Source organism: Mesoplodon bidens (assembly GCF_964165515.1).
Source record: "Mesoplodon bidens genome assembly, chromosome: 1".
In the NCBI taxonomy this organism is placed as follows: domain Eukaryota; kingdom Metazoa; phylum Chordata; class Mammalia; order Artiodactyla; family Ziphiidae; genus Mesoplodon; species Mesoplodon bidens.
In genome coordinates, this window is record NC_138176.1 from 105004186 (window position 1) to 105029846 (window position 25661).

Genomic DNA, 25661 nt, shown 5'->3' on the forward strand with positions numbered 1-25661 from the left:
GGAAATGGAATTGTATGTTGAAAGGTCTTTACATGATACATGAAGTAGTATAATATGATTTCAAAGTAGATTAAGGGGGACTTCCCTGGTGGCGTAGTGGTTAAGAATCCGCCTGCCAATGCAAGGGAGACAGGTTCAATCCCTGGTCCGGGAAGATCCCACATACCATGGAGCAACTAAGCCTGTGCACCACAACTACCGAGCCTGCACTCTAGAGCCTGTGAGCCACAACTACTGAGCCCACATGCCACAACTACTGAAGCCCGCGCTCCTAGAGCCTGTGCTCCACAGCAAGAGAAACCATCGCAGTGAGAAGCCCGCACATGGCAATGAAGAGTAGCCCCCACTTGCCGCAACTAGAGAAAGCCCATGCGCAGCAACGAAGACCCAATGCAGCCAAAAATAAATAAATTTAAAAAATAAATTAATTTATAAAAAAGATTTATAAAAAAAGTAGATTAAGGATACATATTGGAATCCCTAGAGCAACCTCTAAAAAAATAATTTAAAGAGCATTGTAGCTAAAAAGCCAATGGAGAAGATAAAATTTTTTAAATTTTAAATCAGTTAATCCAAAAGAAGATAGGAAAGGGAGAAACAAAAGAGCAAAGAACCAATAGGACAAATAGAAAACAATTAGGAAGATTACAAGTAGACTTAAACCTACAATATCACTAATTACATTAAATATAAATGGGCTAAACACTCCAATTAAAAGGCAGGACATGTCAGACTGGATTTAAAAAAAAAACTGCTACATTCTAGTTTAACAGAGACACACTTTAAATAGAAAAACACATTTAGATTGAAAGTGAAAGGATAGAAAAAGAAATACCATGGAAAAATAGCCATAAGAAAGCTGGAGTGGCTATATCTTCAAATATTTGAAGCAAAATTGTGAGAACTAAGAGGAGACAATAATAATAGACAAATAATTTAATAGATTTATAGCAATATTTTAACATTTTCTATCATAAATTGATGAAAAATCAAAATAATCAGGAAATGTATAGAAGACTACACCCATCAGCTAAGGAATACAGATTGTTTTCAAGTGTACATTAAACATTTTCCGAGAAAGAACATATGCTGGGCCATAATATAAATCTTGTTAATTTTAAAGGACTGAAGTCATACAGCATATATTCTCTGACAACAGAAATCAATAATGATACCTAGAAAATCACTCAACTTTTGACAATTAGGTAACACACTTCTAAATAATCCAAAGGTCAAAGAAGAAATCACAAGGGAAATTTAAAAAAATACATTAAACTGAATTGTAAAAAACTCAGTATATCAAAAATTGTGGGGCTTCCCTGGTGGCGCAGTGGTTGAGAGTCCACCTGCCGATGCAGGGGACACGGGTTCATGCCCCGGTCCGGGAAGGTCCCACATGCCGTGGAGCGGCTGGGCCCGTGAGCCATGGCTGCTGAGCCTGCGCATCTGGAGCCTGTGCTCCACAACAGGAGAGGCCACATCAGTGAGAGGCCCGCATATGGCAAAAAAAAAAAAAAAAAAAAAAAATTGTGCTTTCAATTTCAAGTGTTTAAACAGACAAAAAGTGGTTTGAAATTAAGCCTTACATTAAGAGGCAAGAAAATAAAGAGCAAATTAAACCTAAAGTAAATGAAGGAAATGAAGTAAAGGAAGGAAATAATAATTTTAAAAAAAGAGCAGAAATTAGTGAAATACAGAAAAGCCAAACCTCAGGGAAAACAAACAAACAAATAAACAAGAGAGCCAAAAGTTGGTGTTTCAAAAAGATTAATACAATTTATTAAACGTTAGTAAGACAAATGAAAGTTAAAGGGAAACACAAACTACTAATATCAGGAATATCATTACAGGGCCCACAGATATCTAATGAATAGTAAGAGAATTGTATGAACAACTTGATGACAATAAACTTGCCAATAAATTTTTATATAAAAATAGAAAAATTCCTTTAAAAACACAACAAAAATTACACAAGAGGAAGTAGAAAGTCTGACTATCCCTATATCAGTTAAATAAATTGAACAAATAATTAAGAATCTTTAAGGGAAAATGTGCTGAGTTCTGTGATTTAGGAATGCATCAAAAAATAAGATGGTGTGATGGATAGATATCTGCTAAGGAAAGTACAGCAAAATGTTAACCTAGGAAATAGATATGACTGTTCATTATACAATTCTGTCCACTTTTCTGAGTGGTTGAAATTTTCATAATAAATTTTTAGGGAAAAAGCCAGCATTTTCCATATAGAAAGTTACCAACAAATAAAATCTCAGAACTATATGTTGCTGGAGTGAATCAAATATTTAAGGAAGAAATAACACCATTCCTACACAAACTTTTTTGGAAAACAGAGAAAGATGGAATACTTTTGAACTCATTTTGTGAGGCCTGCATAACTCTGACACCAAAACTTGACTAGGACATAATGAGAAGAGGAAAAGTACAGACCCATGTCCCCATGAACATAGATATAAAAATCCTCAGCAAAATATTACTATAAATAAAACCATGAACAAGTATGGCTTATCCCAGGAATGCAAGGTTGATTTAACATTTGAAATGCAACCCTTATAATTCACCACATTATCAAAATAAAGGAAAAAAATCTTGCAATTATCTCAATAAATGTAGAAAAAGCACTTGTCAAAATTCAATACACATTTGTGATTAAAAACTCTAAACAAACTAAAAATAGAAGGGAATTTCCTCAATTTAATAAAGGGCATCTATGAAAAACCTATAACTAACATCATACTCATTGGTAAAAGACTATTTTCCTCCTTAGCTCAGGAATGAGGCAATGATGCCACTCTCATAACTTCTTTTCAACATTGTCCTAGAGGTCCCAGCCAGAGGAATAAAGCAAGAAACAAAAATAAAAGGCATACCCGTTACAGGACAAGAAGCAAACTGCCTTTATTCACAGAAAACCTGGTTATAAACCTGGAAAGTCCTAAGGAACTTATTTTAAAAGCTATTAGACTAATAAGCAAGTTTGGCAGGGTTGCAAGCTACAGATACAAACGACAATTGTATTTCTATATACTACCAACAAATAATTGGAGAATGTACATACTTAGGAATAGATTTAATAAAGTATGCATTAGATTTCTCCAAAGGGAGAGATATATCACGTTCAAAAATTGCAAGATTTGGGCTTCCCTGGTGGCGCAGTGGTTGAGAGTCCGCCTGCTGATGCAGGGGATGCGGGTTCGTGCCCCGGTCCGGGAAGATCCCACATGCCGCGGAGCGGCTGGGCCCGTGAGCCATGGCTGCTGAGCCTGCACATCCGGAGCCTGTGCTCCACAACAGGAGAGGCCACAACAGTGAGAGGCCCCCGTATCGCAAAAAAAAAAAAAAAAAAAAAAAAATTGCAAGATTCAATATTGATTGGTAACATGTCAATTCTCTTCAAGTTGATCTGTAGATCAATGCTGTGTCAATCAAAATTCAGCAGGCTTTTTTTTTTGGATACAAACTGACAAGCTGATCTAAAATGTATAAGGAGGGCTTCCCTGGTGGCGCAGTGGTTGAGAGTCCGCCTGCCGATGCAGGGGACGCGGGTTCGTGCCCCGGTCCGGGAAGATCCCACATGCTGCGGAGCGGCTGGGCCCATGAGCCATGGCTGCTGGGCCTGCGCATCCGGAGTCTGTGCTCCGCAACGGGAGAGGGCACAACAGTGAGAGGCCCGCGTACCGCAAAAAAAAAAAAAAAAAATGTATAAGGAAATGCAGATCTGTAGTAAACAAAACAATTTCAGAAAAGAAGTAAAGCTGGAAGATTCACACTATCTGACCTCAAAACTTTCTATAAGCTACAGTCAGTAATCATGATGATGTGGGCATTTGACCAGCGGAACTGAACAGAGTCTAGAAATTAGACCCACTCGTGTTCAGTGAATTGATTTTTGACAAAGGCACCAGAAAAATTCCATGGGGGAACGTGTTGGAGTAACTGGATAACCATGGAGAAAAATGAACATTGATATCTAACTCACATCATACCCAATAATTAATCTCAGTTGGATCAAAGATCCAAACATCATCACAGCTGCTAGAATAGGATATGGGAAAATAAATTCATGACCTTGGTGAAGATTTCTTAGGCCACAAAAACCCTAGCCATAAAAGAAAAACGTTAGGTAATTTTGATTTTATCAAAAGCAAAACCTCTGCCCACCTAAAGGCACCATTAACTTATACTTTCCACCCCGGTGGTGTCACAGGTCTGGATGAAATCACTCCCCCACCCGCGCCCACCCACTTCAAACAACTGAAAACTGGACCAAACACGTGAAACAATTGTTTTCGGACACTGGACTGCAATCCTGAGAGGAGAGACACGAGTGGGTGAGCATCACGACTCTCAGATCCCTCAGAGGAAGCTCCTCGCGGCCCACCCTGTGGGCGCCAGGGTGGGGTGGGCTCTGGCCCGGGTGGGGGTGGAAGGAGCTCGGATCCAAGCGTGTCGGGGGCTGCCAGTGGGAGGACCTGGGCCCGGGATGCATCTTCAGGAGGGAAATACACAGCTTGGGGCCCAAAGTCCGGGGTGCAGGCTGTACTCCACAGGATCCACAAGACTGGGTGCTCCCATCACCTCCCAGCTTCCGGGGCGGCCCCAGAGCATCGGCCAGCCTGCCCTGCACCCCCTCCCCACCCCCCGGCATAGACGCCTGCAGCGGCCCCCTCCGCCCAGTGGTGGAGCGTTACTGTCCTTGGCTGTAACCTGAGCAGCTGCCCATTAAAATTCCATTAGTTTCGAAGGCTTGAGCTGTAGTTGATATTTCTAATTATTGTGAAATTAAAATTGTCCCTATAATTTAAGGATAATTGCAGGAGATGCCAGCTGCCACCCTGGGGAGCCGCACTGTTCCCGGAGAACTTGGAAGGTCTCTTGAAAGTTCTCTGAACAGGAAAAGACGAAGGCGTTTTGGAAAATGAGGGAGGTGGGGGTCAGGCATGAAGCCGGAATCTAAATTTCAACAGTAATGGGCTCCTGTGAGCTGAGCTCGTGGCCTTCGGGGCAAGCAGCTGGGGAGAGGCGGGCCCCCAGACCCCCGGCAGCCTGAGCTGTGGGCTTGAAAGGAGGAGGGTGGGTGCAACGGATTAACAAGGAATCGGCGGTGGAGGAGTAGTAACACACCGGTGTAATAAGATGGGAAAGTTCTAGAAGCTGGTGGAAAGCTTGGGGGGCGAGGCCTGCGTTGAGGGCACTTTGTGGATATGAAATGAGACGGCAGCTGGAGCCGGAGGGAGGGCAGGGTCTGTGTGCCGGGCCCTCCCCGGGGAGCGAGGCCCCCGTGCTGACTGTGGCCTCTGAGCTGAGAGCAGCCCAGGTCCCCGGGGCCCTGCCCACACCTGCGGTCCTCCCAGCCTCCCTTATCCCGACTCGGGGACCCTGTACACGCATGGTGTGAGGAGCCTTGGTCCTAGGATGCTGCACGCCCCCCGGGCTCCCCTTCTGCTGTCGGGGCCTTGCTCAAGGTGCCAAGAAGGGCCCAGCTCTCACCAGGGCTCTGCACGTATTCCTCCCCATCCCCCCAGCGCTGCCATCCTGCCTGTGTGTGTCTGCCTGCTAAGGTGGGCCAGGTGGCAGTCTGGCCACACGATCCCTGTGACGTGGCACATGTCACCTGCTTTCCAGCTGCAATAGGTAGGCCCTCATGACCCCTCTGCCCCCTATTCAGCTGTCTCCACTTGGCTGGCACATTGTTCTAGGAGCTGCTGTTGCCAATACCCTTTCCCCTTTCTGGTACTAAATTCTCTGTTAAAAATTGAGTTTGGCTGCAAAAAACAGAGGCTGGAAATAACACTGACATGGGATGGAATTTTATTTCTCTCTCACATAAGAGAAGCCAGACCCACACAGCAGCTTCACGGTGCAGGCAGATGCCAGGGCCCTCAGTCTTTCTGATCTGTTGGGCTTGTGGCTTTCATCCTCAAGAGGGCCTCATAATCCTGGAAGGCTGCTGGAGAGCCAGACATCTCCTCCATCTCCCCTGTTGCTGGGCAGGAAGCAGGAGAAAGTGGGGAAAGGGCAAGAAAAACACACATATCTGCCTATTACTTTCTTAAGGAGGTTTCCTAGAATTTGCACCTAACTTCCTCAGATGCCTTACTTGTCACCCTAAATTGCAAGGGACTTTGGTCAGATTTAGTTGGAACATTGTTGCCCAGAATAATATAAGCATTTTGTCATTGAGGAAGGAAAGCATGGATACTGACGGGCCTTTAGCAGGCTCTGCCATGAGGGAGGGGAGGGAGGGTCTTCGGTGCATTGTCTGTTACAGGGGAAAACCTGAATCAACCTCGACACCAAACAGCAGAGATTTGAATGAAGGAATTGAGGTCTGTCCTCAGCTCCTCGAGGGCAGAGACACAGTATCACAGCACCTGAACCTGAGCAGGTGACCCCAAAATGCCGTGGAACTAGTTCCCTGAAATGGCTCATGTGGCCAGTTACACTGCAGCAGACAAACTGGATCAGCTGAGACAGCTGTGTCTCTCCCCTGCTGCGTCGATGCCCCTAACCCCCCATGACCGCAAGCCACCGCGGCCTTCAGAGCATCCTGGCCTCCCCTTCACTTCCGCCTTCCCAGCCTCACACAACCTCACCCTTGACCCTGGGACCCTGGGACCACATGGGGTGAGGAGTTCTGGTCAGCACGGTTCCAATGGAACACTCCAGAAGACAGTGTCAGAAAGCTGCCTGGGGCCCTCAGAGGCAGCACCTGCTGGAGAAGGGTTAATTCTATCAAATCTTGGCCCTTGAGTCCATGGCTTAATCTGCCGTGTGACCAAATGGCAGATGCACACAAAGCAGTTCAGTTCCAGGCCTGAGGGGAGGTTGGGGAAAAGCACATGTGCAGGTGTTTGAGTTGCTGGCTGAAAAATACACACACATTTTAATGCAACAACTTTCTACTTAAAAGAAGGACTGATAGAAGCTCTGATTATTCAGACCTGGCAGACATTTTCTTGAAAACGACAAAGTGAGCCCGTCCCTTCAAGGAAAACGGAGTGTTTGTGACCAATAATAAAATTCAAGCTTTCATGCAGACTGGGATTTTGAAAAACCTGCATCCGCCACCATAAGCTTGCCAACTTACCAAACTAAAGACTTTTCTGCTGAGACTGACGGTGATATTCACAAAAGTGACACTTTGATACATGACTGTCACCTCCATTGCTTGGTGATCCGTTATCTTCCAAATGCCCAGTGTGTGATGTCACAGGAACAAATGTGGATAAGGACTGGTGCAGGCGCAGGACGGACAGATGGATTCCAATAAGACAGAAGTGAAAGTTCATCGATACGATTTCAGATTCCACGTTGCAACCAGCCCGAGAGGGACCACCGCTTGTTGAGTTTGGGTGTTGTCACGAGGAAGAACGTCCGTGACCTGCAGATGTTATTAAACCTTACTTTCTTTCCCAAACGTGTAACCGTGTGAGTCTGGATTTCCCAGATTCTCTCACATTTTCCAACCAAGCCATGTGCCACAGTGGACGCCGACCTCTCTGAAGCCAGAGATTTGAGGACATGATGCCACTCTTCTCGCTAAAACTTCTTGTTTTGGAAAACATATTTTCCATATAATTGTTACTTAGGTTACCATTGTAGTGAGTTTATTGTTATTTTGAAGTGAATATTTCTTAAAACTTAGGTTTAATTTCTAATAAGGTCATCTATCAGGTATTAATATTGGCAGAACCCACATAAATGAAAAGCTCTTTGGCATCTTCAATAATTTTGAAGAGTGTTATTTATGGGGGTCCTGAGGCCCCGGTTTGAGAACTCAGCCCTGGGCTGGCACGTGTGGGAACGGCCCGGCTGATGAGTTTTACTAGGAAATGCCAGATGGCTCCTCGGAATAGTTGCATCAGTTTATATGGCCACCGGCCGTGTCCGAGTCTTCATTTCTTGACGTTCTCCCCATCTCACGAGTGTGAAATGCATGTTCGCATTTAATTTCATATTTTCCCAATGCCTCCTGGAGCTGAGCACCTCTTCCCACTTTTATCGGCCTCGGAGCTTTTGCCCTATTCTTTTTTCATGTGAATTTTAAAATAATTCCATCCATTTCAAAACAAAGAAGTGCAGGGTTATTGAGAGCAGAGTTGGGATTACATTAATAAAATTATATTATATTTTGGAGTTTCTGGGAGAATGCTAAGTCTCTCCACATGCTCAGATATTGTTTTAAATTTTCTTTTTTTTTGATAGGTAAGAGTGGATTTATTTAGAGAGATACACATTCCATAGACATAATGCAGTCTGTCTCAAAAGGTGAGAACAGCCTTGGGAGAAACACACTTCACAGACAGAGTGTGGGCCATCTCAGAAGGCAGGAGGCCTGTTTTGCATTTTTCAATGAGACTGAATAGTTTTCTTCATATAATCCTATACCTTTCTGCTTAAATTCACTTGTAGATATTCTATAGCTTTGAATCATAACTGTGAATTTTTCCATCCTCATATTTAACGGGTCTAAGGTAGTTTAAAGTGCTCTTGATCTTTTCTGTACTTTGGTTTTCTGGGTATATAAAAATATTATCTGAAAATAAAGGTATTTTTAATTTCTTCATTTCGTCTCTTATCCTGCTTATTCTGTTTGTCTTAATGCATTAGCGATAAATGTCAAGGCAACAAAATAATAATGGTGAAAGTGAGCACAGTTGTCTGGTTCTTGATTTTACTTGTCAGTGTTAACATGTTGTTTTGCTGAATCTTATCAAATATTTTAGCCTTTACTGATTGCCACTTTTCCTTCCTTAACGGACCAATAACTGTAGAAGACATTGGAAAGTGGCAAAGACACACTGTTTATGAAGGGCGCGACCTGGGCGGTTCTCAGCTGAGTTCCGCTGGACCCTAAATGGCTCTGTCCAGACCAAGGACAGGGATAAGCTGATTCCACCAAGGACGCAGAAGGGGCACTAATTACAAACTCTGATGGAGAGAGCAGGGAAAAGAAAACAGACCAAATTACCTCTAAAGACAAATGCAAAAAAGCAAAATTACATGTTGTAACTGAGGCCTCGCAGTTTCTGAAATACTAATACTTCATGACCCTGATTCTAGGAACGCAAAGATGTTTAAGGTGAAGACTCTGCTACATGACTCGATCCACCCCTCCTGGAGGGCTTCTGGGCATGACCACCCTGATGGGGTTGGTTGCCTGTCGGGGTTCAGTCCAGACCCTCTTAGGCCCAGCCTGGCCGGGGCCCAGTGTCGGTTGAGTGAGCTCCCGTGCTGGTGCCTTCTCTAAGAGCTAGAAATTCGCCAGGGCAGCCCCCAAACACAGGCCTTCAGCATGAGGCGCCTCCAGGCTCTGGGCCTCTGTGGTGGATGCGGGAGCCACCGTGAACACCCCGCAGTGCACACCCGGCAGCACACTCCCAGCAGCGCACACCCGGCAGGGCACTCCCAGCAGCTGGGGCTTGTGGGAATACTTGCAAGTTGACACAGCAGGGCTCCACCCCTGCTGCAGAGCCGGGTAAACATTCCCCAGACACACCACCTCTTCAGTCCCAAAGTGCAATGGTTTGAGTCCACAGCACGTGCTCTCCGAGGGGGTCCCGGTGGGCCGTCCTGTCCACCTGGCCCCGCCCTCCACGCTGCACAGGACACCCAGCCCCTCCCTCCAGCAGACAGGCGTCTACACCACCTGGCTCACCAGGGGTGCTCTGACACCAGCAGAGCCCTGGTTACTGCCTGGCTGCCCTCAAGGGTCACTGGAGGTTCAGATGAGCTGGTGGCTGTCACACAGGGAGACTGAGGCAGCCTCCTGCAGGGCCCCGGCTTCCACTCCCCACCCCGCAGCCCCACAAAAAATCCCAACAGTCTGCTGAGCAATGGTCAGAAGGAACTTTTCCACCCTGTAAGTCACCTGTCACTAACCCGCCCACTGTGTCTCCTCAGAACCCTGTGTGGGGCAGCAACTTGCTAGTTCAGGGGTGAACCAGACATTCCTTGTAAAACAGAGCAACGGAGGGTTTTTGCTCATCACCCAGCGGCACGGGGGTGGAGCCACAGTGCACCCTGCGAGGGGATCAAGGCGACAGGATGGGGACTCCCTCGGCGGTCCAGTGGTTAGGACTCTGCGCTTCCACCGCAGGGGGCCCGGCGTTGATCCCTGGTCGGGGAATTAAGAGCCCGTACGCCTCACGGCATGGCCCCCACCCCCCAAAAAAGGTGACAGGACGAAGCCCTCCACACTCCAGACAGAGGACGTGAAGACCGTGACGGGGTACTCTGTGCTTTGGACAAACAATCAGGCCCTCGGACAGGTAGACATGTATCTCAGCAAGAGTTTTAATGAATCAGTTCTTCCCATACAGAGAAAAGCGCTACAGCCATTAACTGAGACGTCTGTTCTTTGTGACTAGCTGTGACCTTTTACTGGGACCTGACTGCCATATCTCCTACCAAAAGTCACATATCAAGAGGCTTCTTTCTCCTCACTTTTTTGGAAGAGCGTCCTCAGAGCTACGGAGTGGCGGCGTCCCAGGCTACGTCCCCAAGGAGGCCCTGAACAAAGCGTAACCCCCATCTCTCCTGTGGTGCCTTCTTTCAGCCACCTGGGCCCGGATGAGACTCAGGAGGAACTGGGGAGCGGCGGGGGGCTCTGGAAGGGTTTTCCTGCCAGCAGATCTTGCAGTACTGAGGCTTCCACCCCCAGCCCCTCTCCCTCCCGGGGAGGCAGCTCCTGGATGGCTGCCGGCTATGTGTGCCGTGTCCAGCCCGGCCCTGCCCTGCCAGCACTTTCACAACCTGCTGTTACCTGGCTTCTCCACTCACTCGCCTGCCTGTCCCCCAAGTGTCAGCTCCCCGAGGCTGGGCCTTGTCTCATCCCCGCCGCATCCCTGGGCAGAGATGGTGGAACAGGGCAGGGTGTCCCCAGAGGGCAGGGTCACCACTGTTATTAGCGCCGTCGGGACGCCCGACGTCCCGGGGGGACAGATGAAAAGGCCGCTGAAGGCGGTGCGGGCCTCTGGGGTTGGCCCGAGTGTTCGAGGTTCTCGGGGCCGACGCAGCAGACCCAGGGAGGGGGACACACCTGCCCCCGCGCTGCGTCCACCTGCTTCGTCTTGGGAGGGACCGCCTGCCGCCTCCCTCCAAGGCTGCACCGTGACCTCCGCTTCCAGGCAGTGATGAAAATGACACATTTAACATCAAAAGCCGTTCCGAGTACCGTCGACAGTGACGATACCAGAGAGCAGATTCCGGGATGCTCTTCCCGGCAGCTGCCCTGCAGTGAGCCTGGGGCCCCGGCCGCGTGTCCGGGGGGCTTTAATGCTGGAGACCGAGGCTTTGGGGGCTCCCGGGCCCCTGGGAGGGAAGGCCCGACCGGGAGCAGCGGCGGGGGGCCGGTGGGCGGCCTAGACCCCGGACTTGGCGATGATCTTCTCGAGCAGGCTCATCATGCGCTCCTGCAGCTGCAGGCCCTGCGCCTGCAGGAGGCTGTGCTGGTCCAGCCCGCGGCGCACCTCGCGGCACGTCTCCTCCAGGGCGCGGCTCAGCCGGCGCTGCTCCTCCAGCATCGTCTCCAGCAGCCGCAGCTTCTTCCTCTGCAAGTGGCCGCCCTGTCCCTTGCGTTTCTTCACGGGCCGCTCGTCCGACCTGGAAGGACAGCGCCGGCGTGTGGACGGCTGGCCATGGAGCCCAGGCCTGCCCGACCCTCCCGGCCGCCGCTGGGCACACGGGGAGCTGGGCCACCGTCCACGCACGTGAGGGCCAGGCCCTCCCACCACAAAGTGGGGGGCAGGCTTAGGAGGCGGGGTGTCCCTGCCACGAGGGCACCCCCAAACCCGCTGAGCTGGGTGGGCATGCCCTGGGATCTCTGCTCGGGGGTGGGGCATCCCGGGTCTAACCGGCCCCCACAGGTGGGCAGGGAGCTGCCAAACCCCACCAGGCCCCAAGATCCTGCCCGTCCCTGAGCCCAGGCCCTCTGCTTCTGTGCAGAAGAATCGTGACCCCGCCAACCTCAGGGGCAGAGAGCAGGGCTCGGCCCCAAGAGGGAGAATAGCCCCATGTCCCGGTCCTGGTGCAACGCCCAGGGCAGCTGTCTGTCTGGGAACTGGGCTCAATCCATGGAAACAACTGTCCGTAAATCTCAGACTTCCCTGCAACTTGGCCTGGCCACCAGCAAAGGCATTTCTGTCTGGGGTCTTTGCTGAGAACAAACCGAGCAGCAGCCCCCAAGACTGGGGGTGTCAGACTGGAAGGGCCCCCAGAGATGCCTTCCTCATCCCACCCTACTCCCATCTGACAGACTTGAGACCAGGCTCAGGGGAGGCAGGGCCACGGCTCAAATCCACACTCTTCCTGTTCTCTCCCCCATGGCCAACTCCTATTCATCCGTGAAAGCCCAGCCCAAACGTCACCTCCTCTGGCTCCCCGGCCCCCACACCACAGGGGTGTGTCTCCCACACACCTGACTGAGGGCATCTTGAGGCGGGGTCAGCACATGCCTGGCAGGACGCTGTGGACGGCAGAGGGGCTGCGTCCCCCCACTGCAGCCAGGCTCCAAGCACACCCTGGAGGCTCAGCCTGACACCCCCTCCCCAGTGCTGAGAGACCAGCCGGCCCGGCCAGGCCAGGCAGAAGGGGACCCCAGGGCATGGTCTGCTTGGGGTAGGGGGAGCGCAAGAGCCAGAAGCCGAGGGAAGGCGGGAGTGCTCGCCTCTAATCCCGGCCCTCCTTGGAGAAGGTCCTGATTTATCCCCATTTCACAGAGGGAGGCTGAGGCCCAGAGAGATCAAGGACTTTCCACACAGCTAAGCGGTGATGGAGCAGGAGATGCACCCAGTCTGTGGACACGACAGCCCAAGCTTCGGGAACCACCTGCCTTCCTGTCTCTGGCCTCCCTGCCCCTGGGGGCTGGTGCATACTGCCTAGGCTTCCGCGGCCGGCCCGGGCCGGCAGAGGATGCCGCCACCAGGACAGCCCCCTCGCGGCCCTCAGCCCCCTCTCCGGAGGGCGGGCGCCCGGCCCCGCTGGTGTGGAGGCAAGAGAGGGAAGCACACACACTACCTGAACTTAAGGGACAGTAAGCTGGAGGAGCTGGCGGAGCCATCGTCCTGGAAGCGGCCTTCGTAGGAGCACTGGTTATACGGTAAGTACAGAGGGGTGGACTTAGCAGACGGCGACAGGGACGCCTCGGTCTGGGACGTGGAGGGCCCCGGCTGCTGGCCGTCCGGCAGTTTGCCATCACAGGACTCGGGGACCTTGGCCAGAATCCTATCAATGGCTAGGTAATAGGGCCAGTCGGGCGGGACGGACTCGCTATCTGTCATGCATTTTAATTTCCTGAAACGAGAGACACAAGAGCCAAGGGTGAGAAACAGCTGCTCCCGGCCCTGCCTTGCCCAGCCCTTGGCGGAGGGGCACTTGGGGGCTCCGGACCTGGCGGAGCCACGTGGCAGCCAGGCCTCCCCAGAAAAATTGGCCAGGCCCCAGGGCCAAGGTGACGTGGGACTCAGCAAGAAGTCAGGCTCGGGACCTACACCGCCTTGGATGTTGGAAAGGATGCACGTGCCCCAGTGTGAATGCCGGGACCTTGGGCTCATTCATCCTCTCTTTGCTTTTCTGGAATTTCTAAACTCTCTGCAATGAACAAATACTGCTTTTTAATAAGTTAACCGGCAATAATCAAATATATGGTATAATACCAACATGGGAATAAAATGTAATATGATGTGTAATGCAAACGTAAAATACGGTCATATAATAAACGTGCTTTTCTGAAGAGGACGCCCTGGGGAGCAAGAAGCTCAGAAGGTAAGAGCACAGGCCTCAGTGTCCAGCACATCTGAGTCTGTCTCTCATCTCCATTGCTTTGCTGTGTGACCATCAGCAGGTCCATTAACCTCTCTGAGCCTCCATTTTCACATCAGTAAAATGGGGATGATCAAACTAAGCTCCTCACATGTTCGTCACTCTCGGGAAGATTTAAGAAAACACCCGGGGACTGGCAAACAGCAAGCTGTCAGACATCATTCTTGGCTGAAGGTACCAGGAGGACCGGGGCTGGGCCGGACGAGGTCCCTTCTGCCTGACATCCCCCATCCCCACTCGGGCCCCAGGCCCAGGGTCTGCACTGTACAGCTCTGCCCACTGTGGGCCTGAGCCCATCCGAGGCCCTGCATCCTGCCCCCCACCCCTGCAGACAGAACCTGAAGGTCCCTGGGCCTTGGCTGTCCCCTGGGAGGTGAGGGATGGGGAGAGGCGGCCGCAAGACAGCTGGGCAGCACCAGCCAGGCCAGGAAAGAAGCCACAGGGTTTCCTGGGCCCCCAGCCTCAGCTTCCAGGCCCCATGTTCCTGCCCCTCGCTCTTCCCGCTGTGGGGAGGCCTCTGAGCAACAGAGCTCCCCGTGGCCAGATGGCCTCTGTCTCTGACAAGGGGCTCCCTGCCAGGGTGTGGCCGCCGGTCACACTGGTCACTGGAGATAATGAGCTGACCACCTGAAAGAGTCGTCCCCCCGTGGAGGTGTGTGGCTCAGGGCAGCAGGCAGAGGGGAGCCAGGCAGGACGTGCCCTCGAGCAGCGCCCAGCAAGCAGAGTGTCCTCAGCAGGAAGCCAGGGACAGGCCACGTGGGGACGAGCAGGCCGCTCCGTTTTCCTGACCATGGACCACTGTCCATCCCGCAGAGAGCGACACGGACATGGGCACAGGGGGTGGTCGATGGTGCCCGGGGCCCAGTCCCCACGCGGGCTCCCCACCAGGCCCTCCGCAGGTGCCCCCCAGCTCTTGGTCTGTCAACTCAAGCCAGCCCACTACTCGGAGAAATGAAGAAAGGCCAGCCCCGGCACAGGGAGCCCCTGAACGGTGTGCCAACAAAACACCCCCCATGGAACCGGGCCACCCCCAGGCTTCCTTAACCAGCATTTTATTTTTCCGGTTGCACTGAGCGACTTGCGGCATCCTAGTGCCCCAACCAGGGATTGAACCTGGGCCGCGACAGTGAGAGTGCCATGTCCTAACCGCTGGACCGCCAGGGAATTCCCTTAACAATCTTAATATCTAAAAAGCTGTCTCGGGACTTCCCTGGAGGTCCAGCGGTTAGGACTCCGTGCTTTCACTGCCGAGGGCCCAGGTTCAATCCCCAGTCAGGGAACTGAGATCCCGCAAGCCCTGCAGTGCGGCCAAAAAATAAATAAATAAAAATAAATAAACAAGGATTGTTTAAAAAAAAAAAGCTGTCATGAAAAAATATCTAAAGTCTCTGCTGTGGGAGGCTCTGGGTGGTGGCGGGGAGAGAGAAAGAACCAGTCATGCAGCCAAAGCGTTGGCCTGCGAGGGGCTGTGTGGCCTTGGGCAAGACCCTCTCCTGCTCTGGGCCTCCGTTTCCCCATGGGTGAATGGGAGCTGACAGGTACCACGGTGTGCAAGTGCTTCCTAAACTGTGAAGTGCTGTCTGCGAGGGGGCCCTGGGCCCTCTCAGCCACACCCTCATCTTCTGTGGCCTCTGGGGCCCACATCTCTCTTCCAGGAATGGAACAGAATCCCTCCCCTGGGACTCTGAAGAAGCTTTCAGGATAAATAATGAATGACCCGGCTAGACACCAGTCAGGGCCCTGGAGCTATGGAGTCAGACAGGAGCCCCGTAAGACAGCCTGCGTCACCTCCGCAGCTCCCTCCTTACGGTGCGGGGCGGGGGGCCGGGGGCAGGTGCACCTACACGCAACTCGGCCCTCCCGTCAGGAGCCAGCGGCTGGAATCTGACAGACTTTACCTAAGCAACTGGGATGCCTTTGGACCCCAGTAGCCACCTGTTTTCCGCCCCGAGGCCTGGCTGGGGGTCAAGCTGGGGGTCAGAAATGGGCCTTCGGACAGGCCAGGCTCAGGACCTCCAAGGGCCAGAAAATGTTAAATGGATGCAACTGAAACAGCCTCTGGTTGCCCAGGGCCCTGGGGAGCCCCTGCACGTCCCCAGGCTCCAGACGGGCCGGGGGCGACAGGCCAGGAGGGGGGAGGTCTCTCCTTGCTTGTTCGAGGTGGGCATGGGAGTCGGGGTGAGGGTCCTCTCACCCGCGGTGTGGCTCAAGGTGCCCGAGGCCAACCTGCAGGGCCCTGTCCACACCCTGCTCTGTGCCCCTGCCCACGGTGGCCACTAGGAGGGCCAGAGGTAGCCTGGGCTGGGACCAGCTGGGTCCCTGCACGGCCCCTTAGATGGCACCTTCCCCCCCCGCCACCCGCACACTGACAGGCTCTCGGGGGCTGCCCAGGCCGCCCCCAGGGCCCGTGCTCTCGGTGCCACTCTCCCCCTAGAGCCCAGCTCCTCCTTGACCTTTACCTGCCCTGACCCACTCCACACCTCTGACCTTTGCCCTCCCTGTGACCCTCTCCTCATCTTGAGCCCCTGCAGATAGGCCTGGCCTCACACTCCAAGGTGCTGAGCACGTGGGGCCACAGGGCTCCGTCCCGGACGCCAGAGCTGCCCCTGCCGGAGCTGCATGCTTGGCCCTGACCGGGCCCTCCCACGGCAGCCAGGGCAGGGGGCCTCCTCCTGGGAGCGGACCCTCCTGGGCACTCGGGGCTTCCGCGTGAGCCCTCCACGCCCCCGCCCAGGCCCTGAGGCCAGCGCTGTGCTGTGCTCACAGCAGGCTCAGCGGATGCTGAAGATGACAGAGCGGCAGGACAGGCCGGCTCGCGGGCCTGGTGGCTGAGCCTCCTCCGGCCTCGGTTTCCCGCCCACACAGCAGCACCCTCCACCCTGTGGAGCAGAGCCAAGCCTGGGGGGTCAAGTGGGAGTGGCCCGCGGGCCTGGGGGGTGGTGCCCTGGCCAAGGCCCGGGGAGCCGGGGTCAGCCCCAGCCCGGCCCTCCTGTGCCTCGGTTTCCCTCCTCCCCTCCCCCATGGCTTCTGCAGGTCCCCTCTCGCTTACACAAAGCCAGGACCACCCCCCACTTCCTGACTCAGCTCCGGGGATGTGCCGGCCGGGGCGGGGGGTGGGGGTGTCCCTGTGTGGACCGCCTGCCCGGCGAGCCTGGGGCACCCTGGGGCTCCGTGGCGGTGAGAGCGGTGCCCGTGGGCCTACCTGTACTGGAAGGTCATGTTGGTGATCTTGATCTTGATCTCCTCGCCCAGCCGGCGCTCGCCGGTCATCTCCAGCAGCTTGCTGGCCATCTTCTCGTACACCTTGGCATTGCGCTTGGTCTGCTTCAGCTCGTCGAAGAACTCCTCCCAGACGAGCATGAGGCCGCGCATCTCCGCGTCCGTCCAGTTGCGGGCCCGCCGGTGCTTCTCCGTCTGCGAGGACACGAGGTAGCCGGGCACCTCGGCTGCTGCCATGCCGGGGGCACCTGCGGGGTTAAAGAGCGCGCTCGGGCCGGGCCGCGTGGGGCCTGAGCACCACGGCGGCGGGAGCCCCGCTCCTGGAAGGCAGCTCCTCGCTCAAAATGGGGCCTACATCTGACAGGCAGGAATTTAGTTAAAAGCTTTTAAACGGGAAACGTCATTTTGATGTCACGTTTCCATAGCAACAGAGCAACTGCATAAGCTACAACAACAGAAACCTTTTAACTGAAAGCGCAGGAATCAGGGCTGCCCTGACGGGCCATCAATATTGCAGTGAGCGAGCCAGACCCAAAACTGGCGGCCCAGGCTCCCGGCCCTGCCCCGCGCCCCAGCCCTGTCGCCAGGCTGGCCGGCCCAGGCCACCAAACGAGGCACCTCCATTGGGCGACCAGGCTCTTGAGAGGTGGGGTCCAGGCTGCAGCCCCCGCCTCTGCCCCGCCCCAGCTCACACAGGCAGGGGCCCAGGGTAAGGGATTGGGGTGCAACCAAATGAGGAGACGCGGGCAAACCAAGAGGGAGACCCAGAGGAGGAGAGACTGCAGACAGAGGTGTGGGAGGGGCAGAGACAGACAGACGGGGAGACTGACACAGGAACACACTCTCAGGGACACGCGTGTGCACCAACACCCACCCACCTGCATGCCCTGCACACAGCCATCCTCCGGCCAACACACTCACACTTACGGTACAAATGCCACCACCACCAGGCTGGGCGGGGGCAGGGCTCCAGCCCCGAGCAGACCCCTGGCTCGGCCACTGTCTGCCTGCTCCCCTCCTTGCAGGCGGGATGCTTGCTGGCCTGGGTGACACGTGGGTGGGCTGAGGAGCCGGCACAGTGCTTGAGGCCAGAGAGTAGCTGGGAGCAGGTGGTGTGGATCCCTCCCACCACGGGCAGCCCCACTGCAGCCCTGACCGCCCTGCATCAATCAGCACTATCCACACCCAGACATGCCTGGTCCACCTGGATGGGTGGGCTGCTCCTGTACCCCAGGACTCCACAGGAAACAGCTTGGGTAAGCCTTGCTGAATAAAGGCATGAACAAACGAAGGACCGACCTCAAGTAAATCCCCTCCCTTCCCAGCAGGTTGCCTAGACGTCACCTTTGGACTTACTGGCAAACTCTTATTCATTCTTCAAAACCCTGTTCTGGCATCAGCTCCTCCCTGAAGTCTTCCTATTCAATACACTTTGGTCCTTCTTCCCTTTTTCCTTCCTGCACATTGGACCTGCCTTGAGCCAGCCATTTATTTTCTGCCTTCCAGCTTTGTGACGCTTGCTAAGGCGACAGTGATAAGAATTCGAGCACTCTCTGACCGCTGGGCACTGTTCTAAGTGCAGTATGTCTGGTACATCTGTGTCTTCTACTTTGATCCTCACGGCAGTCTTGTGAGGGAGGCTGGCACTGCTGTTATTCCCATTTTCCAGATGAATAGCCTGAGGGACAGAGGTGAGGCCACACTGTGGCCAAGGAACCAAGCTGGGCTCTGAACCAGGCAGGCTGGCTCGAGGCTGGGTTTGATCTGTGTTGTGCAGTAGCCGCCAGGCTCCCCGTGAAGGACATTGTCACGCCTCCTCTGCCCCTGGTCCTGGGCAAATGCCCCTGCTGCTTCCTAGCTCTCCTGGAGGCCCCCCAATGCTGACCTTGGACAAAGCTACCACCAGCACTGGCTGGCCAGCCACCCACCCTCAGCAGGCCTCCACCAGTGTTTGCCTGAGGCTCAGGGGACAGGGACACTGACCTCCAGCACCAGCCAGGTGGTGCAGCGGAGGATGAAGGAGAGCTCTGCAGAAGGACCGGCCAAGAGAGGCAGCAAGGCCACCCGGCCCAGAGCACGTGCGGGACGGGCAGTGAGAGGTGGTGGGGTTGTAACGGGGAGGGCAGGACGGCAGGGCCTGAGAGCCAGGCTGGGGATGGGCTGCCACCTTGGCAGGGCCTGGAGACTGAGTGCCCACCGGGACTGGCCAGGGGACCAAGACTTAGCCGGGCAGAAGACCAGAGCAGTGGAGCCTGTGGGGGCTTCAGAGAGAAGGGCCACCTAAGGCATCGGGACTGAACATTTTGAACCTAAAACTCAAGCAGGTGGCTTGCCAGCAACAGCCCTCACACCTGCTGGACAGACCGCGATGGCCATGTGGTGCCCCCGCCCCACCCGCAGGCCCATGGGCCAGCGTGCCCATCCGTGAGCCTGCCTGGCATCCTCGGGGTTCTGGGGTGGCCTGAACTCAGGGGGAAGGGTGCACAAAGTCCAGGCCGGAAACCTCCACCTTCAACAGAGGGCCCTACTTGGGCCTGACTACGACAGAAGCTTCTTGGTCTGAGCCGTCCCAGGACAGGGAAGCTGAGCCTGGGATGCGAGGCGTCCCTGAGTCTCTGCCCAGGTGCCCCCCCCCGCCGGGCGTACCCATGTGCCCAGAGCTTGCCCTCTGACACCCTGCGAGGCGGGCTGAAGCCCTAGGCAGAAGGAGGGGAGGTGCTCAGGATGGGGTGGGCTGGCTGGGGCTCCCTCCCCTCCCCGCAGTCAGAACTTGGGGTGCAGAGGGGGAGGGGAGCAGGGGTCCCTGGGTCAGGACCCCGGGCCTGCCAACAGCTCCTGGTGGAGGACCCTCCCTCTCTGGGGACACAGGGACACCACACAGCACCGCCCAGGAAGGCTGACAACTGCTGCACTCCTCCAGTCTGGGGTACCTGGCAGAGAGCACTCAGTAGTACTTGCCAAGTGAACAAGTGACCGGAAGTCCCACCTCCTCCAGGAAACCTCCCCCCGGCCCTGCCCTAGACGAAGGATTCAACCTACCAAGTGGCCCTAGCACTGGCTCTCTGTCCCCCAGAGCCTGTGCCAACCCTGACCATCCTCCAGGTGGACCTTTCTTCAACCACGACTCCAAGAGCAGAGCAGGGCTGTCTCAGTGCATCCCAGCACCAGGGGCAGGGGGGCCAAGGGAGAGGCAGGCAAAGCCGGCTCAGGGTCTCAGACCCAGCTCCATTGACTTGGGTTGTGACTTCGTCGGCCCCCACGCCCCAGTGTCCTCACCTACAGTGGGGCTAAGAGCACAGGAGTCATCCTCTCTGGACAAGTATCCACCGCCAGACATGCGGCTGGAGGCTGCACCTCCAAGGCCCTGGGGCCCCTACCTGCTGCCCCCTTTCTCCCCCCACCCAAACCCTCCTTGGAGCTTTGGGAGAGGGCAGAGGCCCGTGTGCTGGCCTGGCTGGTGCTGGTGAATCGTCATCAGGAAAAGCTGCTGCCCCAGGGCACCTGGCCTTGTCAACCCCAGGACAGCGGGTCCCAATGCCTCGGCAGAGCAGCTGTGGCCCAGAGGCATCGCTGCCCATGCTCAGGGTCCTGGCAGCCAGATGGCTCGGAGGAGGCATCTACACCCCCTGCTAGGCCCCCAGCCAAATGTCCAGGAGAGTCAGGGTAAAAGGCTGGGCTCCAACCGTCTCTTCTCAGGTTTCAGGGGCACCGGAAGCCCTGGAGAGGGGGGCCCGGGGGACGCTCCTGGAAGCAGAGCCCTCACTTTCGGCGTCCAAGGACGAGGAGGAGCCAGGCAGGAGGGGAAGGCAGGCCCAGCTCCCAGCGGCCCCACGGGTGGGCCTGCATGCCCTCGGCTGGGCAGGGCTGCGAACCTCGGCACAGGCCTCCGCCTCCCCCCGCGGGGGCTCAGGGCAGGAAGGGGCATCCCTCAGGGGCCCCCAGCACCTCCTGGGAGCAGGCAGAGGTGAGCTGAGCCCGTCTCTGAAGGCAGGGGTTTGGCCGAGGAAGACCCCCCAGCTGGGCAGAGGCAGGGAAGCACAGGGAGTGTGGGAGATGGGTCCAGGCCTGGGTGTGGGCAGGGCAGAGCTGAAGGAGGGCAGGTCCGGAGGATGGACTCCCTGGTGCCAGGGGGCAACAACCGTGCCGGCACCACCATCCTTTCCCCACGTGCACGGGAGCCCAGACCTCCGCCTCAGCAGGCAGAACCCAACCCTGACCCGACGGCTCCACTGGGCCAGCCAGCCTCCGAGCACGCCCTGGGCCAGGGGAGTGGAGGCCTGGCCAGTGGTCCGTCCCATCCACAGCGTGGGGTGAAGGCCTGGGAGTGTCAGGCCCCTAGAGGACGTGGCCGTGATGGGCCCCGGGTTTCCTGCTTGGAAGGCCAGTGCGGATGAGCCATCCAGATGGAGAAGCCAGGCTGTTGAGGTCCCCAAGCTCGTGGAAACTGCGGGACACCCTCATGGTTTCCCAAGAGCCCTGGTGACCCCCAAAGCAGGCCCACCCTGTGCCCACAGGCCCTGGGCCCTGGCAGAATGCCCCATCCAGCGGTGCCTGGGTCCATGGCCAGGCTACCCTGAGGGGTGAGGCTGGGCCAGGCACCCCCAGACCCAGAAGGGCTCTCAGGTGTCAGGTCAGGAAGCAAGGGCTTCCTCTGAAGACAAGAGGGGTCTTGCCCTTTACCGAGGGCACCTGTGCACGGTGGCTGGAGGGTGAGCGGGGGACATGCCGTCGCTTCTTTCCAGGAGATCTGGGGACATTTCCTTTCTGGAAACAACAGGTGGACCAGGTGTGCCGGCCAGGGTCTGGCTGCCTCGCCTGGACCAGGGAGGGGTGGGTAGAGCTTAGGCAGCTCTGAAGGGTGAGCTGAAGGGGCCCTGGAGGTGTGTCGCAGAGGAGACACACCTGTGGAGGCGACATGACCTTCCCAAACGCGTAGAGCAACTCAGGTGGAAACGAACCTGTGCGGCCCGTCCACGAGGCCCAGCAGCCAAACGCTCTCCAAGCAGCTTCCTGCCAACACTGCCCACACCTGCGGCGCCTGCACACATCCAGACACCGTCTGCAGGCGTGTGCGGTCACACGGCCGTGACCACAGGCAGGGGCCAGTCCACCCGTGCTCGGCCGTCTCTCGGGGCACCCACCACGGTCGGGCTCAGGGCCGCCCACTTCCCAGAACTAGGGGGACTTCAGCAGACATTGTGAAGCAGCTGCCCGGGGCAGCCCACAGCCCAGGGTCTCTGTGTTTGCAGGTTGGTGGGCAATCACCAGCGCTCCGAGATGACTGATACTCACTACTAGGGTTCCCGGGGGCTGGGAAGGACGGTGCCCACTCAGCTGAGTGGAGAAGACTTCCAGGAGGAGCTAGCATTTCAGGCGGGAAGAACTCACCAGCTCAAATGGACAGGGCAGCATCGCCTCACACTGTTGCCCAGGAGCACAGGGGCCAATGGCCAATGAGGCGGAAGGGGCAGCTGGACCATGTGGGGCTCGAAAGCCAGGTCTTGGCCCCCGAGTAAGCCCCCCAGAACCTGTGCCAGCCCTGACCGCTCCTCCAGGGTAGGGCTCCGGGCAAAACCCCATGGCCCCTGGGAGATTCCGCCAGAACCGCTGCAGCCTTCACAGCCTCGTGTGCCAGCAGGAGGCCCACTGCGAGGTGGCCCGCGGGTTGCCTCCTCAGCCCCGCACGGCCAGCCACCCGGACCGGCTGCCCCCGACCGAGGCACTGGGCTCGTGCTGGTGTGGCAGCAACGTCTGCCTTCCCACCGCGGGGTCTAGGCTCTCCACAAGCAAAGCAGGCCTCACCCAGCAAGTTATCGCTTAATTCTTTTCTTTTAATTCATAAGTACAATGTTTGTAGCAGTTTAAAAAAATTAAAATGTACATCTCACGTCAGACCTCCCTTTCCTCTCGCAGACAGTCACGTCTGGGCCAGGCTCCGGGACGCACCCATCACAGCCCTGCTGGTGCCCAGCATGGCAGGGACGGCGGGGACAGTGGCGGCGGCGCAGCATGAGCTCAAACCCCTGCCGATGGCCACTCCGCCATGGCTCAAGGCAGCAAGTACGGGTAGGTGGCCCCACTGAGCTCAGAGCCCAACCACCTTTGGCAGGTCCACGACGGCCACAATCCTCCAGGGCCAGGGGTCACCCTGCAGTGACTGTCTGGGGCCAGATGCTCCCACAAGCACTCGAGGGAAGTGGGTTGCTTCAGCTGCTTTAGAAAGTGCCAGGCACTGGGGAAGAGTGCCCCTGAACCCTCCAGGCCCCTTCCGGTTGTCACCAACATCTCAGCGGCCCCTCCCTGCTGAGCACATGCCCAGGCCCGTGGTCCCCTCCTCGCAGGGGCACCCCAAGCTCCCCAGCGAGCCTTGGTGGCCTTCGGGGTGGTTTTCGCATCCCCGCCTGTTGCTCCAGTGGGCAGAACGGCCGAGTCTCACCCTGGCCAGGAGCTACATTTTCGGCCACAGAGCAGGGGGACAAAAGCCAAAGTGAGGCCACGTGCCAGGAAGAGACATTATCAAGATGGAACCGAGTCCACACCTGCAAACCACAGACAACTGGCCCACGCCACGCGGCCCCGGAGGAGTTTCCCTGCGACACGGCTGAGCGCAGCTCTGTGAACCCGTGCCGACAGCAGGGGCTCCCCTCGGCTCCATGGATGAGCCGCCCGCGCCCCAGGGCTGGGCAGTGACGCCCGGCCACGAAGGGGGTCCTCTGGGGTTCAGGGCCTCCTCTGATGCCACACTGGGGGTGTCTGGAGGCGCCTCAGCGTCTTCTTTCCTCCTGAGAGGATACAGGGCTGCAGGGGTGGGAGAGCCAGCAGTAAAGGGCAGTAGGGGGCTGGAGAGCCCCTGCCTGGCTCAGGGGGCCGCCCGGGAGGCACGGCTCCGAGAAGGTGCGCAAGCGCATCGCCCACCAGCCCTACCCTGGTTTCACTCAAGTCTTTCCTGTGTCACCAGCAGGAAAACAAAAACACCCCCCCCAAAAAAAAAACAGAAAACAAACCTGACGATCAAATCAACGATACTTTCAACACAATTTGGATCGGCAGTATGACTGGTGCTCGCCGTAGACTTTCAGGAACTTGGTAAAGTCAGTCCCTTCTGCAGAGAGCTGACAAGGGGGACTATTTTCTCCGTGGGATTTTAATGACCTCATGCAGCCAACTCCACAGGGCAGGTCTAAGGAAGGTTGGCTTCTACAGAGAACTGACGGCCATTCTTAGAGGCCTCGCCTGTCTGTGTCGTGATGAATATAGATACATACACACACAGTACACACATACTCATCCACGGGTAAAGAGATTTCACTCATAAACTCATATCCATTTCGGGGGCACACTGACAAGTCTTTGGGTTGGCACCTAGGGCCAGAGCTGGGCTCAAGCTCCCTCATTAAGCACTGGCTGTTACATGTCACGTGGTGACAAGGAGGACCCACCAAACTCAGCTGAGCCTGGTGCTATGACTCCTAAGGGGAACGGTTCCCAGTTTTACATTCACAGTGCTATTTCTAACAAGCGTAAACATCTAAGCAGGGACGTCAGCCTGTGATGCGTCTATCTCGGAGCTGCTGAAATAACGTGGGAGCCCAAAGTGAAAAGGGAGAGAGAGCTGTGACTTTCTCAATTCTTGTTCAGAGTCAGGAGTTCCTCCCCAAGGTCCTACTTGGACCTCTGACCCGTTTCTACTGTTCACGCCCTGGCCGGGCGAGGCCTCTGCCGGGCGCTGGTGGGGCAGGCAGGAAAAGCCAAGGGCTGCTCTGAGGAGGGTCTCCCACAGCCTCCCCTGGCCGCACACTCTGACCCCAGCCGGCCTCAAACCCGGCAGCTCTGGGGGTGGGAGCGGCCTGGGTCTGCGCCCGCAGCTGTGTATGCCGTGGTGAGACGTCACACAGACAGACGTGAGGGTAGCTAACCGTGCACCGAAGGACCCCTCCCCTTGGCAGACTCTGGAAGTCAGCTTCATAGTCATCTCCACTTGCCAGTGAAACACCCAAAACCTGACTGCACTTGAGCTCACGACCAAACTGGCCAGCATGACGGTGACCAAATGACTGGCTGCCTCTGGGGACCTGAAGAGCCCCACCCGTAAGCGCTCCACCAGCCCCTGGCCAAGGGCACTCGACTGTCCACGCCTCGTGTGCATTTGATGATGTGGCTGCTTTGGGCCCAGAAACAGCTGGTCCAGGGGCTGGGGCCTGGGGTAGAAGTGGCAGCCCTGGCTGGCCTCATTCCTGCCCCACCACTGGTCCAGTGGGCACAGATCCGCACCCTCCTGTGCTGAAAGGAGGCCCCGCGGATGGACTGAAAGGGAGCCGAGGAGGTGCTTGGGCCCTTCTCAAACAGTTGCCAGGACTCCAAGCTTTGCTCTTGACCAAGAGGGGCACAGACAACTAACGCTGTTACACCCTTGGGGCTGCCAGGCCAGGCGAGCATCTGGGCCCCACTGTGTAGGAGGGACACGGGGGACTCGGATCCCAACACCCATCGGCCAGCCCCTGGGTAGAGCGCAGCCCCGGTCAGGACAGGAGCGGGGGGACGACAGTGTTGGTCAGGACAGAGGCTGCTCATGGCCAGGCGGGCCGGCCTGGTCGGCTAAG

The 25661-nt window shown here is 55.9% G+C and overlaps 1 protein-coding gene across 1 annotated transcript; it reads right to left on the reverse strand.

The window, feature by feature from the left end:
• Positions 1 to 11384: 11384 nt before the first annotated feature.
• On the reverse strand, positions 11385 to 17334 carry MSANTD1 (Myb/SANT DNA binding domain containing 1; the record flags this gene model as incomplete). Its single annotated transcript, XM_081235491.1, has 3 exons — positions 17045 to 17334; positions 13039 to 13314; positions 11385 to 11625 (listed from the first exon to the last, which is right to left on the reverse strand). Exons 1-3 carry the CDS (start codon positions 17296 to 17298, stop codon positions 11385 to 11387), a joined length of 771 nt encoding a protein of 256 aa, XP_081091617.1. The 5' UTR covers positions 17299 to 17334.
• Between the last annotated feature and the right edge of the window lie 8327 nt (positions 17335 to 25661).